The 17,574-nt window shown below is 46.8% G+C and overlaps 1 protein-coding gene across 2 annotated transcripts; it reads left to right on the forward strand.

Moving 5' to 3' along the window:
- Positions 1–251: 251 nt before the first annotated feature.
- LOC122366852 (WASH complex subunit 1-like) lies at positions 252–13,918 on the forward strand. Of its 2 annotated transcripts, XM_043339480.1 has the most exons (4): positions 252–660; positions 9,490–9,621; positions 10,128–10,196; positions 13,334–13,918. In XM_043339480.1, exons 2-4 carry the CDS (start codon positions 9,538–9,540, stop codon positions 13,481–13,483), a joined length of 303 nt encoding a protein of 100 aa, XP_043195415.1. In that variant the 5' UTR covers positions 252–660; positions 9,490–9,537; the 3' UTR covers positions 13,484–13,918. The 2 variants fall into 2 exon arrangements, with proteins under 2 accessions (XP_043195415.1, XP_043195416.1); XM_043339481.1 differs by lacking the exon at positions 252–660 and having other exon boundaries at positions 9,593–9,621; positions 10,058–10,196.
- Positions 13,919–17,574: the final 3,656 nt, after the last annotated feature.

Genomic DNA, 17,574 nt, shown 5'->3' on the forward strand with positions numbered 1-17,574 from the left:
GAATGATGCGCCACGTGACCAAAAATTCCGTGCCAATGCATAATTGAAAGGTGCGAGGACATCTGTATGAAAAACGAAAACTATCTTATAGCGGCTTCAATTAGAATGTATCTTGTGTAGCTAAAACGCATCACCTCTTCTCACACATAGGTCAATACCGCCTGTCACTAGTGTTCGTATAAGGTGTGTCTGTCTATGGATATGCTATGCTCTCAAACCACTGACACGCTGTGATCTTTCCGCCCGTCCCAGTCCGAGCCGCTGCTGTACCGGCGAGATGGGTGACCTGCCGGAGCTCTCGGCGCCGCTGCAGCTGCCCCACCTGCCCGGTATCGCCGCCGACGTGACCTTCTGTACCGAGCCAGGGCCGGCCATCGCGCCGTCCGTGCTGCTCGCTGCTGACCTGCCGCTGCCGGAGCTGCCGCCGGCAGTCGATGGCGGCATGGATCCGGCCGTGCCGCCGCCCCCGCCGCCACCGCCCCCGCCGGCGGTGGGCAGGTGACAGCGGCAGGACGGGAGGGGGATGGGGCGGTGACCGCTCCGCCGCCGCCGCCGCCGCCGCCACCTCCGCCCCCGCCGCCGCCTCCACCGCCACCACCGGCGCCAGCAGCGACAGAGGCATCGCCCGGCCCACCGGAGTCTACCTCAACACCCGAAAAGGTGAGGAGCATGCAGCTGAGGAGCTGTTGGAGGTTGGCGAGCCGTATCTCACATCGTAGTGTATGCTCAATGCTGCACGATGAAAATGTTCGTCTGAATGCATCAGTGCCAATGAAGAAAAAAATACAGTCTAGGAGATATTAGAACACAAGCGCGAAGCTGTACCAATTTTTAGTTTGGTACCTCACCAGAGTAGTTGATGCATTGGTAGGCTTTAGAGAATGGTGGTGGTTGATTCATGACCACTGGCGTTTATCTTGAGCTTATCCAGGCACCCAGCTATTGCGCAGTTATGACAAGGAACAAATGAACTCGAACGATTTCACTCACGCGAGAAACATGCCAGAGGTAACGCACCAGTGTGATATATTTCAGTTTCCAGAGAGCCATTTAATGCCGGCAATGAATCAAACGCCGAGCTCTATTTAATTTTGTTGTTATTTAAGAAGGCTGCTGCTAATTCGGTCATCAGTCACCTCTGATCAACCTAGTCTGTTTGAGAAGATGTTGGCTTTGCGGGAAGCTTCATATGTATGTCACTATGTGCATTATGAATGCATGCAAAGGTATCTCTATCGTTATAATTAAAGTAAGCAATAAGCATATGAGGCCATGAAGCGACATAGGGTAAGGGCGGGTAAGAGTACGCGGGCGATAAGAGTACGCATCAGCTGTTTCGGTTGCTTAGCAACGCGGGTTTGTCGAGTTCATGAAGTGACATGAAGCCGCCAGTGCGTGCTTGTCACCAACGGAACGTGGGCGTTGAGCGGCGACGCTTTTGAGTTTAAGGCGATAAATATTATTTTCGAGCGTTATGATATTATTATGGTATGGTACAATAATTTTGATACTTGGCAGTTGAGATAAGGTACATTTCCGTGATTGTTGTGGGAAACTTGTTAGGTTATCTGGGGAAATACTGTGCAGTGCAATATTCTGTTTGCGAAGTTTTGCACAACGTTTCGGGGTTGTTTTGTGCGCGAATTGCATGTACGGTAAGAGGACGCACTGTTCAGGAGGGTAAGAGTACGCAGAATTATACATTAAATCGAATATACAGAAATATAAAATTATTAATCTATCGCTCAATGACGTTTGTTTTGTAGGTATATCATCAATGGAGCACTGTGATGCAGATGTGTACCCGAAATTCTTCCAAATACGAGTTATTCTCCCTTTTGATTGTACATTTTTTTTCTAAGAAACACACGACATGATTATTTCCTGATTTATAGACTTGAAAGATGTATTTTATGTTTTTCTTTTTGGATACTAGAATTAACTTAAGTGCCTTCTGAGTTTGAAGTTAAGCATTTGGACAATGGACAGTACAAGCTGCATAGGTGTGTGTTCATATGCTTGCGTACTCCACCCGCCTGGCGTGCGTACTCTTACACACCCCATATGGTAAGAGTACGCAACTGCAGCGGTTCAGAAAATGTCAGTTTTAGACCACTTCCATTTACGCTGAAGGATCGTTGCCCCATGGGTTGATAGCTAATTCAATGAACTTTAATATTCCCTATTTGCGATTTCTTTCTTTCAAATATTAAACAAATGAGAGAAAGAAATCCACTAAGTGCGTACTCTTATACGACTTCACCCTATGTCTCGTGTCACTTGGTTGTAATTGAATAGTATTATGCCTTAAGTTTGATGTACCTAATCGTCTCAGCTTACGCAATATTTCTTGGCTTCCATATCAACTGTCTGAACTTATCCTCGCTTGATCATTAGCGCGCTTTTTTAAGATACCGAAAAAATATTGATTGAGGAATATGCTTCTTTAATGGTTATGATTGCGTTTGATTGGTTCTTTTTTTTTCTGAGTTACTTCTAATGAGGGAAGACGTCTGCGGTCTGATGAGGAAGGGATTCTCAAGAAGACTCATGTTTGATAACCGCATCATGTAAACGGGGACATTGTTTAACGCATCCTCTGATATTGTCTGGCTAGCTGATAAGTTAATGAAGTCCCACTGTTTCTTGATAGCGTTTTATTTCTGCTGCCAACACACAAATGTGCGCGGACGGAATAGATTAAATTATTTCCAAAGTATCTTCAGGACTAATTCGTATATGATGTAAGATAAAAACACCAAAACCACCCAACGTTTCGTGTTATTACCACATGCCGAGATATCCCTTTAACATTAGCACGTGCATTTGGGAAATGGCTTCGGCCCGCCTCGGCTAATGTTGAAGGTATTTGGGAAACGATTCGGCCCTAGGGCTTTTTGATTTTCCCAGACAAAGTTTTACTGAATATTCTGAGCGGAAGAACCAATTTCAAAGAAGATATTTACGAATTGTGTGTTCACTAACAGCAACAGCAAAAGTGAGTGACTGCGTGTTTACATGCTTTTGCTGTCAACGTAATTCAACTAAACAAGGTTATCGTTCCAATGCCAATGTATTTATTGCTGCAGAACATGTTCGGAATAATAATTATTTCTACATAATGCACGCAAAAAAAACGAACAATTTAAATGCGTGAAGCATCTTAACGTGCCACAATGAAACATTTGATATTGTTCCAGCTGGGATCCAAGACGCGTTTGATTCAGCGTTTCACCCAATTTTTAGTTTTCATCACGGTTTCCTCACTCCTGCTGGACTCCATATCTTTATTCTAACTTCTGGCGCTTCACCATCTTCATCCTCAGCTTTTTCAAACCCTAAATAAGGGGGAAGTAGGAATTTCATCTTTCATACTCAACGCAGCCTAATAATGAAAAACACAAAAAAATAATCACGGTGACTATAAATATGAACATAGTATTAATATAACATTAACACAATACATATTAAGATTAAAGTGTAAAATATCAAATGCATATGATATCAACTGTTGCGCCGGTACGGCATGTGGTAAATCTCTTCCCAACCTTGGGCTGTGAAAATGTGTGAAAATGCAGTTTTATTCACCTCGGTTTTTGGCTACGGACCTCGTGCCTACCGGCACTCGGTCCTCCGCACAAAAACCTCGGTGAATAAAACGCATTTTCCCAGCCCCGGTCGGGAATATATATTCACTTTTTCAAGGGTGATATATCACCCTTGAAAAGTGAATAACACGAAACGTTGAGTGGTTTTGGTGTTTTTATCTTACATCATATACGAATTAATTTGTCCAATTCAAATAATCATCTTCAGGACTACTCACGCAGTGGCGAGAAGCGGCGAACACTACGGAAAGGTCCACAGAATTATTCATCTAATTCACAATGAAAAGCATTTTATGTGGATGATGCAAGTGCAAATAAATAGTTACACTTTTCTGTTACACGTGCTGGTAAATTAGCAGACTATTTTTGTTACCTACCGGCTACCGCTCTCAAATCTTGAAGAGCCTCGCCCTCGACTTTTCCGGGAAGCTTATTACTGGCGACAGTCTAATAAGAGTTGTTCCCACTGTTTACTGCATTTCTGCACACAAGCCAGACTAAAGCTATTACAATTACATGTTTGTTTGTCTTGTTCTCCGGGGCTGAGACGTAATCCCACAGACAAGTTGAAAGCCAGACATACAGACAGACAAGTTTAGTGTTGAGTATGATTTACTGTACTACTTTGATTTAGCGTCATGAAACTTAAACAATAGATCGTTTTTTTATTCTAAATTTTCTATTCCTTCCCTTTCTATGTTATTATCACCACCATATGTTACATACTCGTAAATCATGTTATCCTGCGATCGATGTCAACGCTAAAAATATAATGCAACTGTTACAACAGTGGCAAACTATACTAATGTCTGGCGTCCGCAATATGCTCGCTATACCGTTTTCTTTTATATCCCGCAATGCAATATCCTACGGTACTTATATTACTTATACTGCTTATGACTCGGTAAATTGTCACAGATGAACATTGTCGCAAAATTACAACCAGCTTAGACCCCACTTTATCTTGGTTCTAGTCAATAAAGCATCCTTATCGCAAATTGAATTTCCGCCTTATGGATCCTCCAGGAATATGACATGCTGTATCTGCAAATTACATCAGTTATGGGTAGAATAGTCCAATATATCTATGACGTGTTGTCGTTCTTGCATCGGGAGATTGCCGGATGGATAAGCTTGCCATCTTTTCGGGCGTTTCTTTTCGTGAAGATGCATGCATGCCTATAATCTCTATCTCTATCTCTTTATAATCTCTTTCTGCAAACCTCTTCTGTTAACACATGGTCGAATGATGAAGCTACTCTCAAATGTGTCATTGCTCGCCGGTCTTGGTCACTTTACGTCTGCACGTGCACACCCCCACCCCCCCCCCCACCCCCTCCTCCTCCGCACGTGTCATCCCCCACAGGCCACCCGTGCCGTTACCCTCGGCACGCAGCGGCATGGATCACAGTAAACATCGGTAGTCAATTGTCGAACCACTTCGGGGATTTGTCCACTCTCTTGTTGGCGCACTCCCCCGGAAATGGAGCCGCCCACGAGCTCATACAGCCGCCAGCGTGCGGCGCCAATAAGCCTCGTAGCTTAGCGCGTTAGAAGCCGGCTAAATTGAGAAGCGATGGGAGTTCTTTTTTCAATAACGGGTGTTGGAAGCTGTTTGTATTAGCGAGCGATGAGAACTGTTTACTGCTGAGCGGTGAAATATGGCTTTATCGACGAAAGCAGAAAGCTACAGAAAGCTGTAGTAACGTTGCTGAGAGTTGAAAGGTTTAGGTGGCTAATTTGATGAGAAGTGGGAGCTAGGCACAATGATAGATATAGAAGCTGTTCGTCCGATAGGAGGAAGCCATGTAATAATGTCGAGCAAATGACCATTTGCTAATACTCTGATTATGATACACCCATGATAGCTACTCTGTCTGCTAACTATCTGCCCATTTTCCTGTTCCCTTTTTTACCAAGCTAGGCGAACAGGCTTGAATGCATAGTGCTTGCTCCCATGCTGTGGTTTACGGATTTTATTGCAATGCGGCTTAGCCAGTTCCAAACATCTTTTTGTGATGAAAAGCTTCTTTATACGTTTGGTAAAATTTTACAAAATTGTACAGCGTCTAGTGTCCATTGTCCATATAATATACGTCCGAGTCCATCAACATACATTCCCAAACTTCCATCTAGCGCACGTCTACATCTGAATCGGACCGTTCTATATACATGTAGTAATCTTGATCTGACCTTTGTATATACAGGGTGTCCCAAAAATAATGTCACACCTTTCCAGCGTCAATTTCATGAAAATAACAAACATGAGAGGCGCGCTTTTCTTACGTATGCATCCCACCTTCTCCCTGATGCGGGCCAGCATTCGGTCCGGGACATCAGACATCAACATGTATAGATTCTGTGGACTGATCTTGGACCAGACAGATCGAACGTTCCTGGTCAGCGTGCGTTCAGGTTATCCTGGCGCCGTTTTGCTCACCTCTTACAGGACGATCGCCCAAATATTTTCTATCGGCGACAGGTCGGGGCTATTCACCGGCCATTTGTCCTTCTCCCAGAATGCTGGGAAGTTCGATCTGTACCAGCCCTTCGTCGTTCTAGCTCGATGAGCCGTGGCGCCGACTTGTTGAAAGATGACCCTGGACATGTTCAGCAGAAGTTTTCGGCTGGAAACGTGGCTTGTTGGGCTTCAGCTTTAGAGACATCCTCCGGTACCGATGGATTATCAATTTAAAGACTGGATGACTGTTGGCAATCAGCCTCCTTGCCAGTTTCCTTGTGGATAAGCCCGTCTTTAGCTCCGCACTTCGCGATGACGATCTGCGCTATACCCGGCTGGCGGAAGTCTTCCCGCCGCGACCTAGCTTGTTCCCAGGCGTCTATCCGCTTCTGTCGCGTGATAACCAGTGCCAAATCGTGCGACAACTCATGCTCAGTACCTCGGCGACCTGGCCGTGGGTCGTGCCACCGGCAACCATGCTGACTGCCCCGCTGCGGGACGATTTGCTCTGCAGTTTCGCCATCCTGGATACCTGGTCCGCGCGCGCTGGGTACTGCCCCGGAAATGACCTCTGTACACCCCTTGACCGGTCAGGGTCACAAAAATTCGAAGGTCACGTGACTTGAATGTAGCCAATATGGTCTGGGAGTCAGTACCGGTGAAATTATATTGATATTGCGCAGTAGAAGGCAAAACAAAGGTTGTGGGAGGGTGTGACAATAATTTTGGGACACCCTGTAATAAACGAAGGAAACTAGTTACACAGATAATACCAATCCCGCTTGCTTCCTAAACTCTCGTACTTTGATCATTACTCATCCCTAGGTACTTAAATGTCATATGCATAGTTTAATGAGGCTCTGTCTCCCATTCAGCCCCATCATGCTGAAGGTTAACGATCATAAAGAGTAATTACGGTAACATCATTAACGTGCAGCTTCACTGCCAGGTAGTCAGTTCTCACGGCCAACCAATTTAGCTTGACTTTGCCCTACAAATCTCTAGCGAGCCGCCTGTACAATGTACATACGTTGAACATGGGGACAATGTTCTATGGCTTTGTCACCAAAGCTTCAGGGGGTTGTTGACCTTTGGCGTTGCGCAACAGCAATCTCTCGAATGGTACCGCTGAGAGTTCGTGTAAGGTCAGCCTGCTTTGGGGTCACATCAATAGTGGTTCAAAGATTAAGATTCGTTTTTAATTTTTAAAACAAGCGTCACGCCGCGGCTGGGGATCCGTTTTTTTTACATGGTCGTGCTGCTTTCGGTCCCGTGGCGAAGGAACCGTCTTTCAAAAATGTTTATAAGAACTGTGTCTCTCAAGGGCTTCGTGTAAAGCCCTTACACCAGTTTTTATTACATTAGGGTAGTGTGGGGTAATTTGAACATATTTTTACGTCTTCTCCGTTGTACTAAATTCCAGTTCAACCCTGGATGAAGAAAAACTGCTTCAGTAGCGCAAGTGTCACTTGCTTTCACCATGCAAGCCTCATTTTTGGACGAGCCGAGCATACCTTGAATAGCATAGCCTCACTTCTCCACCAAGTCACGGTGTGTTCAAATTGCCCCACCGTGGGGTAATTTGAACATACTGCCTTTACCTGTCATAAAAACGATAGTCTCGCCAGCACCGATGTTGTTTGACCCATAAACAAATAGGCAGAACAATTCTAAACATACCTTCACTTGAAAAATCAACACAACAGCAAAAATAACAGTTGCAGTGTATCAATATCTGCACGCTGCACACCAATCAGTTGACAGAATTCGCCCCTCTTCAATTAACAGAACGGCTATCATTTTTGTTCGATAAAAACTCTCCCAACCGTACTACATCTGTTAAAGTGGTGCCAATCGAAACCTGGACATTTGGAATTCTGATTTTGTCCAATGTCCAATTCGGAATAGGTTGGACAAAGGTAGCAGACTGGACAACATTGGACGATGGCTTGCTACACTTCAGCGCTTTTTATAAAGTAATCGTGCATAGCATTGATTGGCGAATGGAAAGCTTGTTAAGCTCTCAATATAATGAACACTTTTCGGCTGGTAAAATTACATGATAAGCAATATAAATGACGGTTTTGAGTGTTGATAGCTGCATAATTTTCGGACATATTTGGACAAATAGTTGACTTAAACATTTTTGGACGGAAAATCAACAAAAATGCCGGACATTAGACGGATATTAGACGTAAATTTTCTAAAACTGGCATCACTTATCTGCTACTGCCTTGGGTCGAAAATATTGGCAAAAAAAAAAACTGGGAGCGTTGTTTTTTCGGAGCTATCCCTGTCTTCACTCAAATTCTCACACTATGTTCAAATTACCCCACGCTAAAAGTTATTTTGCCATTTTAAAAAAACAGGGTTCAAAAGCAAATTTCTTGGATTGAAGGCACTGATTAGGTCATTATACAACAAAAACCGTTGCGTATTAGGCGCTAGCAATGCAAGATCTTGCGCTGCAATGAAGTTGCAATGACGTGCTGTTAGGCGTTTTTCCTTGCGAAATTGATTTTTACACTGTGCGTCAACATCTTCATTCCCTGAAACTTTAAACCCCGTTCATATGATAGCCCTTTTAGTTACGATAATTTCCCTCATTGGTCTTATTGTCATGCCACTTATGGATTTTCCTTAATTTTCTGTTATTCACACTATGTTCAAATTACCCCACATGTTCAAATTACCCCACCCTACCCTATTAACGTATTGTACGAAGTAATTCACATGTTGAAAATTACAGACTTGCGAGAAACCTAAATAACTAGCCTTTTGATCTAGCTATTGGCAATATTCTGTTTAGTAGCTTATTAGGAAACTTTTACCCCAGGAATGCTGCATCTGATCCAATCACTATTACTGAACCGTTTCATCCAACTGCGCGCTCTCAATGACAGTTCCAATGACATTATTAGCCAGTATTACCCATGTATGTATATACAGGCGACGTGAATAACTTGCAAGCGTCTTTCATCCCACAACTCAAACTGACACGACCGCAGGATATATCATGCGACCTGTACGATTTAAGCGACGCCATTTTAGCGCAGGATATTCTGTATAATCGAATGACGTTATAAAATGCTGCAATTGGATTGTTACCGTGTTATCCGTAATAAGACATTAACATTTAATCAGCTGACGCACCAAGCTCTTTTTCTCCTCTCTCTCGCTCTCTCTCTCTCTCTCTCTCTCTCTCTCTCTCTCTCTCTCTCTCTCTCTCTCTCTCTCTCTCTCTCTCTCTCTCTCTCTCTCTCTCTCTCTCTCTCTCTTCTCCATCACTCTCTCATCTCGCCATTAGTGGCTCAAACCGCCCAGCCCGCCTCGGCCGCTGAGCTGTGTCTCATCCGCGTCTGTGTGTTTTGATAGTCGCCGTCTATTGATGTATGTCTGTCTGTCTGTCGTCACCGGCAGCCGAGTGTGGTGCCCGATCTGGCCGGCTCTGCGTCCCGCTCGGACCTGATGGAGGCGATACGGCAGGCGGGCGGCCGCGGCCGGGCCAAGCTGCGCTCAGTGGCGGCCGCGCCGCCGCCGCGACGGACTGAGGTAGGGAATAAGGGAGGGTGTGTTGGATTGAGTGGCAGGAGACGGACAGTGGAGGCTCTTACAAGGCTTGATGATGGACTGTGATGCGAGAGGCATCGGCTGAAATAATAGTTACATCAGACAATGTAATTGTACTGGAAATAAGAAGATAGTCGTCTTAAGTTTCATTGGGTATTCTTCCACTTAAAAAAGTACGTTCATCTTACAATCACCTATCATGTGTCGCTCATCTTTCATTACCATAATAAGTGTCAGTGTTTTTGCGCCCTCACCGACATTGATAGTGCTTATGTCATCATCTCTACCGTCCCTGCTCTATTTCCACCGTCCATATGAATTCCACGAACTAGTCCAGTGTGCGTCACAGCTGTCACCAGATGTCATCCGAGTCTGTTGATATCGTAGCTGCACTATTACCAGTTGTCGCCGGTGTCAGGTGACACTGCCGCTGACACCGTGTCACGGTTGTGACACTGATGGGTGATGAAAGCATCGATGTACTGCAGGAGACGGAGGCACCGCCCAGTGGGGACCTGATGGCAGACCTGGCGGCCAAGCTCTCCATTCGGCGAAAGGTTAGAGAGATTGTTGGGTAGAATGCGAGATGGACGATGGGAGGTGGCTTGGGACGATTGGGAAATCATTTGAGGGTGAGGCGATTGGCTAATTTCAATGGTGTTGGGCTGATTGAATCCCCGGATTCTTGTGACACAAGGTGGATCGATCACTTGGATTAATTTGGAATTCTTTTGTGCTGGTACAATTTAGGAAAATGTAGGCGTAACTAACTTTAATAACTTATCATACCAAAAACCGGATTCCAGGACAAATCTTCGTATGGCATTTCTTCGTCGCGCAATTCTTCGTCCGCATTTCTTCGTCCGCAAATCTTCGTCGGCGCATTTATTCGTGTCGCATTACTTCGTCTCGCATTTCTTCGTAGGTGCAAAAATTCGTAGCGCATTTCTTCGTATCCGCATTTCTTCGTCGGCGCATTTCTTCGTCAAGCATTTTTTCGTCCACGCATTTCTTCGTCTACGCAAATCTTCGTCCGCATTTCTTCGTCCACGCAAATCTTCGTCTGCGCATATCTTCGTCCGCAAATCTTCGTCCGCGCAAATCTTCGTCCGCAAATCTTCGTCCGCATTTTTTCGTCCACGCATTTCTTCGTCTACGCAAATCTTCGTCCGCATTTCTTCGTCCACGCAAATCTTCGTCCCCGCAAATCTTCGTCCGCAAATCTTCGTCCGCAAATCTTCGTCCGCAAATCTTCGTCCGCAAATTTTCGTCCGCATTTTTCGTCCACGCATTTCTTCGTCCAATCAAATCTTCGTCCGCAAATCTTCGTCCGCAAATCTTTGTCTGCGCTATCTTCGTCTCCGCAAACATTCGTCCACAAATGTGGTTCAATAAAACCATGAAGAAATATCAGACAGTCAAGTGAATGACGAATTTAATGCGTGGAATAGATGATCGAAACTTTTGAAGTCAGGTTGATGAGGTCAGTCAGGTGAAGCTGTTGTATTTGGGAGCCGACAATTGTAACATTCCATATCATTTGTGTCCCGGACATTCTTTTTTTTCGCGGTCGTTGAATGACAATATAATCTCTTGTACCCTCGCCGGCATAGGCGGCGGAACGGGGAGGGCACCGGGGCACCGTTCCCCTCTTTAATTTTGGCCTTTTAACAGTAGCCCTATGGGCGTTGCATGGAAAGCATATTGGACCAAAAGTCGGCAGTGCCGTGCCCCCCGCCCTTAATTGAAGATGTTCCGCCGCTACTGCCCGCCGGACCTATTTGTTTTCTACGGTACACGCCGGCCGAGGGGGCGGGTACGACCCCCCCCCCCCCTCATCGCCGTTTCGCCACTGGTGGAGCTAGCGCGTCGCGGAAAAAAACGAGCGTGTGCGCCGTTACGAGCCGCAGAGATTAATACCCGATTTTAAGGCCTTCTAGGTCAGGGGTCGGCATACGGCCCGCGGGCCGGATCCGGCCAGGTGGGTGACGGTTGGATCCGGCCCGCGACCATCTAACGTCCGGCCCGCGGCTGGTATCAGTGACTTACATCGTGTTCCGGCCCGCGGTTCCTTCATAAATCGACTCCGATATAAAAGTGATTCAAATGTGCTTTGGCACATCAGTTCTTCCTTCGCACACTTCATGAGTTTATAAACACCATTTGCGGGTGTTTTTGTCTAATTCTACTTCTAGACAAAACTTGCAACGGTAAGATTTGGTTAGCAGCTTTTGCGCACAGCATCAACGACTGCTGGCTGCGTGCACTTAGCGGCTTCACGTGGTCTATCTCGCGGTGTGTGTGTGTGTTGTTGTGTGTGTGTGTGTTGGGGGGGGGGGGGCGGGCCGGAACCCGAACAAGTTATAAGTCGCTGATACCAGCCGCGGGCCGGACGTCAGATGGTCGCGGGCCGGATCCAACCGTCACCCACCTGGCCGGATCCGGCCCGCGGGCCGTATGCCGACCCCTGACCTAGAAGGCCTTAAAATCGGGTATTAATCTCTGCGGCTCGTAACGGCGCACACGCTCGTTTTTTTCCGCGACGCGCTAGCTCCACCAGTGGCGAAACGGCGATGAGGGGGGGGGGGTCGTACCCGCCCCCTCGGCCGGCGTGTACCGTAGAAAACAAATAGGTCCGGCGGGCAGTAGCGGCGGAACATCTTCAATTAAGGGCGGGGGGCACGGCACTGCCGACTTTTGGTCCAATATGCTTTCCATGCAACGCCCATAGGGCTACTGTTAAAAGGCCAAAATTAAATAGGGGAACGGTGCCCCGGTGCCCTCCCCGTTCCGCCGCCTATGCCGGCGAGGGTACAAGAGATTATATTGTCATTCAACGACCGCGAAAAAAAAGAATGTCCGGGACACAAATGATATGGAATGTTACAATTGTCGGCTCCCAAATACAACAGCTTCACCTGACTGACCTCATCAACCTGACTTCAAAAGTTTCGATCATCTATTCCACGCATTAAATTCGTCATTCACTTGACTGTCTGATATTTCTTCATGGTTTTATTGAACCACATTTGTGGACGAATGTTTGCGGAGACGAAGATAGCGCAGACAAAGATTTGCGGACGAAGATTTGCGGACGAAGATTTGATTGGACGAAGAAATGCGTGGACGAAAAATGCGGACGAAAATTTGCGGACGAAGATTAGCGGACGAAGATTTGCGGACGAAGATTTGCGGGGACGAAGATTTGCGTGGACGAAGAAATGCGGACGAAGATTTGCGTAGACGAAGAAATGCGTGGACGAAAAAATGCGCACGAAGATTTGCGGACGAAGATTTGCGCGGACGAAGATTTGCGGACGAAGATATGCGCAGATGAAGATTTGCGTGGACGAAGAAATGCGGACGAAGATTTGCGTAGACGAAGAAATGCGTGGACGAAAAAATGCTTGACGAAGAAATGCGCCGACGAAGAAATGCGGATACGAAGAAATGCGCTACGAATTTTTGCACCTACGAAGAAATGCGAGACGAAGTAATGCGACACGAATAAATGCGCCGACGAAGATTTGCGGACGAAGAAATGCGGACGAAGAATTGCGCGACGAAGAAATGCCATACGAAGATTTGTCCGGTTACGCAAAAACCGTCCCATGCTGGGTGGGATGCGCGAATCATGCCAGAAACCGTCCCATGTGTAGCAACCCTTTCGTGACCGGTCGCCTCCTCCCGTCAGGGTATCTCTGGCGAGAAGGCCCGCCAGGACTGGGCGGAGGGCTCCGGCGGCGCCCTGGCCAGGGTATCGGCCCTCATACCGCCCCCGCCTCCCGGGCCGGGGGACGACGCCGGTGACGACCCGGCCGCTGTGGACCCCGACTGGAGCTGAGACTTTCGGCCGAGGAAGGTGTGAGGGGTTTGTGTCAGCGATGGAGACTTGTACCGAGTGGAGAGTCATTGAGGCCGGGCGCTGAAGGTGTCTACGTTTTGGTGTGAAATATGGAGACTCGTGTTACCGAGAGATGCGTTGTGAGAGGGAGGGGTATTCGCTGGCCAAATGCGGACCAATGTGCCTATGCTTGGTGAGGATAACGCAGGGTGATATTATATCATGGCAGGCTGGAAATTATCCGGGATCAATGTTATACTGAGCGTATAGTCAATTTGAATTAATGCATGCATTTGTATCGTCGTTATCAGATGTAAGCACTGTGCAATGTGCATGTATGTCCAATGTATTGAACTATGTGCACAAGTATTTTTTCTGCATCGCTGAATACCATTATCGACAAATTATCTTTGATTTTTCACTCCGATTGTTCGGTTTTCCAATGCGACCAGCAGGATGATAAATCACTTACAGCAGGGCAAATTGTCTCTTGTCTCCATCTGAGCGTACTTTCTTTTCAATATTCATCGTTTCACAGCATATGCGCCACGACGATGACCTTTTCTACTTCACCAACAAGTGCATTGAGCACTCGCATGGATTGTGATCTTATGGAGCTTCTGTAATCTGAAATATAGAACAAAAGCAATGCAAATAGTCATAAAAAGGTCAACTGTGCTACTGTGCTAGCTCCATGGCAATATGGATGGATGGTGACTAGGAAATGGCATTCGTCTCTGTGTTTTGCTCTTACATTGATATGGTTTTTATCCTTGAAATACGCCGTAGCACTCGATCTACGAGACGCAATGATGCTACCAAGTTATAATAACGACCAGGATAACTGATAAAGTAATAAATTGAAGTTCATTGGCTGGTGCAAATGCTCTTTTAGGAAGGAGGCATACTTTTTACTCGTATTTACACGATGAACCTCTAGAAGCACAGTGACAGGTTATGCCGCAATTTCAGATAACGTTGGTTCAATTTGCTGATGTCATATCTGGATGCGAGTTGATTCGAGCATCTGACGCCTCCACTGTTGCTAAGCACATCCGAACGCCGTCACCTAGTAATATCTTGTCACGTGGCTGGCGGGATGGGATAACGCGCCGACTTATTCTCACTGAGGGAGCTCTTCACATCCTCGCCTCCACGGCAATGCCGGGCATTGAAGACGGCTGAATGGGCATGAGATACTCTCGGGTGTGTCAATATCTTTCATATATATGAACGGCTCACAGATGCGATAACGATGATGATATGACTTGAAGTGAAAAGAAAAAATGGGAAGTCGAAATAGTTTTCGTGGACCGGAAATGGAGAGGCACTAAAAGAGCTTTGTGCAAGAATGGTGTAGCTATAAGAGAATCGTGAAAATCAAATAACTGGATGCGTATGCGAACTATGTGACATGTTCGTGAAGTGCAGGGCTAGTTTGGCTCTTTCGGTAAGCTACGATGTCATTTTTGTTTCGATCCTCTTCACTGAAGGATGAGTAGGCCACAGTTCTTTCCACACAATATGTCCGTCCGTTGTCCAGGGTCCGGGATTGCTCGGCCAGGGCCTTGGCTCGGCCCATCATCTTCCCTTCAGCTGACGCTCATGCAACGACTTCTTCCTCGACATGCCGTGATCGAGACTCGATGTATGTTATAAACCGGTTCCGTTATTGGTTCATGAATTATGTGACGTCCAAACTAAACCAAGGAAGTCGATCATTCTTGTCCGGCCCAGTTCCTCGACAAGCCAGTGTCCTTGTAGTTTATCGCCACAGTCCCAGTGTTACGCTCGGTGCAACAATTCGAGAGCTAAAGGACTGGCTGTCACGGGCTGTTGCTTTGTCGTGCTACATTATTTCGAAGAAAAGTTTCCAGTGTTACAGTCATCCGACATCGAGGCTATAATAAGTCAAAACGATGTAGCCCATCTGAATATAACCAGAGTCCGAGTATCCATTATTAAGACGTTGGATTATTTTCGTGACATTGAACCACTACGTAGCGCGTCTACTACGTCGACGCCATGCATTATCCGGTGTTCACTGGCGATATAATCTGAGGGCGTCGTTTTTATTGCCAGCGCAAAAGACGCTGCTTCAGTCCCATGCTCGATGTTCGGAGCCTCATGCCCTTTTCTTCCGATGAACAAATGTGAACTATGGGCGTTTGGCTATGTTTCACATTTATCAGAAATATGTGTAAAAAGCTCAAAATAACGATATAGCTTGCAGCCCACTCGCGTGGCATGCAGCGCTCAACTGATGAAGGGATAAACATTGCTCGCAAGAGATCGGGTGTTTGACGTCTCTTTTCCAGTGTCTGTTTTCAAGTAATTTGTAGTCTTTATGGGTCCCGCACAATGCACTTTATCCAGGGTAGGTACGGGTTTTTCGGAATCCATTGCTCCTTTCGCTTTGAATAATCGCCGTCTTGTTCCTAACTTCAGCACAACGCTTTGAACAATAAGTCGTTTTGTAACGCCTCTGTAGAGTGGTTTTCCGTTTTCCAAATTTTATTTCCTAATCCAGGCGACACTGCTAAAAAAAATTATTATTCGACATCCGTCTGTTCGACACATACCTACTGTTTTAATAAATACTCCCAGGTGTACTTTCTGCCTGAAGTTACTAACGATTTCGAATTTGTATTATAAAATAAAAATTCAGCAAACTAAGGCGTATCTAGCAGTCTAATCAATCTAGCATACCTTTTCAAAATAATAATCGTTTCAAATACGGAGTACTATAAACCAAATTAAAAATTAAATACAAAAGACTATGATCCGCTGACGATAAATAACACGCTGAAACGCAGTGCGGTTCACTAAGGAACTGCGCCAAATTAACTGTAAATCATGCGCTGGGTAATGGGTATGCCGTGTTCCAATTTCCTCGCAACATTGCTCGCGGCCCGGACGATGTAACGTCGGATCGCCCATTACTGAAGCTTCGATGCGAGAGGCGTGTTGCGTAAGCGTGCGATAGCCTGCCTGCTGACTGGTCGACGGGACCCCCTCCTCCCGACCCCGCTACTAAAGAACCCCTCCTGGCCTTCAGGATACCTCCTCGCTGACCAACCCAACAAAGTGTCCCTATTTCCCTTCCGACTGAGTGTCCATGCATACAGCGCAGTTGTTCACTGATCCCCAATCCCCATGCTGCCCTTCTTCTCTCTCCTGACTATCGGGATTCGGGATGCCCTCCTTATCCACCCTCCCCTGACCGTTGGGGCGCCCTTCCCCTCCACCGACCGTCCTCGCCTCCCTCTCCCTCCCTCTCGGTAGCTGCGGAACACCTTCAATTAAGGGGGGGGGGGCACTGCCGACTTTTTGTCCCATTCTTTCCATGGAACGCCCATAGGGCTAATGTTAAAATGCCAAAATCAAAGGGGGGCACGGTGCCCCGGTGCCCTCCCCGTTCCGCCGCCTATGCTCCCTCTGGCCGTGGGACGCGCTCCTCCCCTGGCCGTCATGATGCCCTTCCCTCCCCCTCCCCTGACCGTTGTGATGCCCTCCTCTCCCCTCTTCTCCTGGTCGTGGGATGGTCTCCTCTGCTGACCGTCGAGATTTTTTTTTTAAATAAATTTAGTCCGAACCTTTTGATAGGAAGGATTCACAAGGACAAAGCCAGACGAATCCTTTTGCGGTGACCCTGCTCTCTACCCTCCGATCGCGCAATTCCAGTTCTATGCAGAATTTAGAGTTCAAAGTTTAACGTGCGCACATTGACATAGCCGCGCACGGCCGGTCCCCTCACTGACTTCGCCTGGCTACAGCCTGCCACCAACCGCAAACATACCTGTCAGGAGGCTGGAGGCCCTTAGATGTCAAGCGCCCGTCGCGCTTCAAACCCGGACTGTTATAACCGGTAACGCGTGCTCTCACCACGCGGAGTCCAACGCTCTACCAACTGAGCTGTCTGAGCTATGCGACCGGCAAGATGAGATTCTCCCCTCTCCTGACCATTCAAGTGTCCCCCTCCACTGACTGTCAGGATGCCCTCCTCTCCTCTCCTGGCCGTGGGTTGGCCTGCTCTCATAGTTCTGTTCTGAGCATCGGGGATGCCCTCCCCTCCTCTCCTGGCCGTGGTC

This window comes from Amphibalanus amphitrite, unplaced genomic scaffold (assembly GCF_019059575.1).
Source record: "Amphibalanus amphitrite isolate SeventyFive unplaced genomic scaffold, NRLGWU_Aamphi_draft 000835F_arrow, whole genome shotgun sequence".
NCBI classification, from domain to species: domain Eukaryota; kingdom Metazoa; phylum Arthropoda; class Thecostraca; order Balanomorpha; family Balanidae; genus Amphibalanus; species Amphibalanus amphitrite.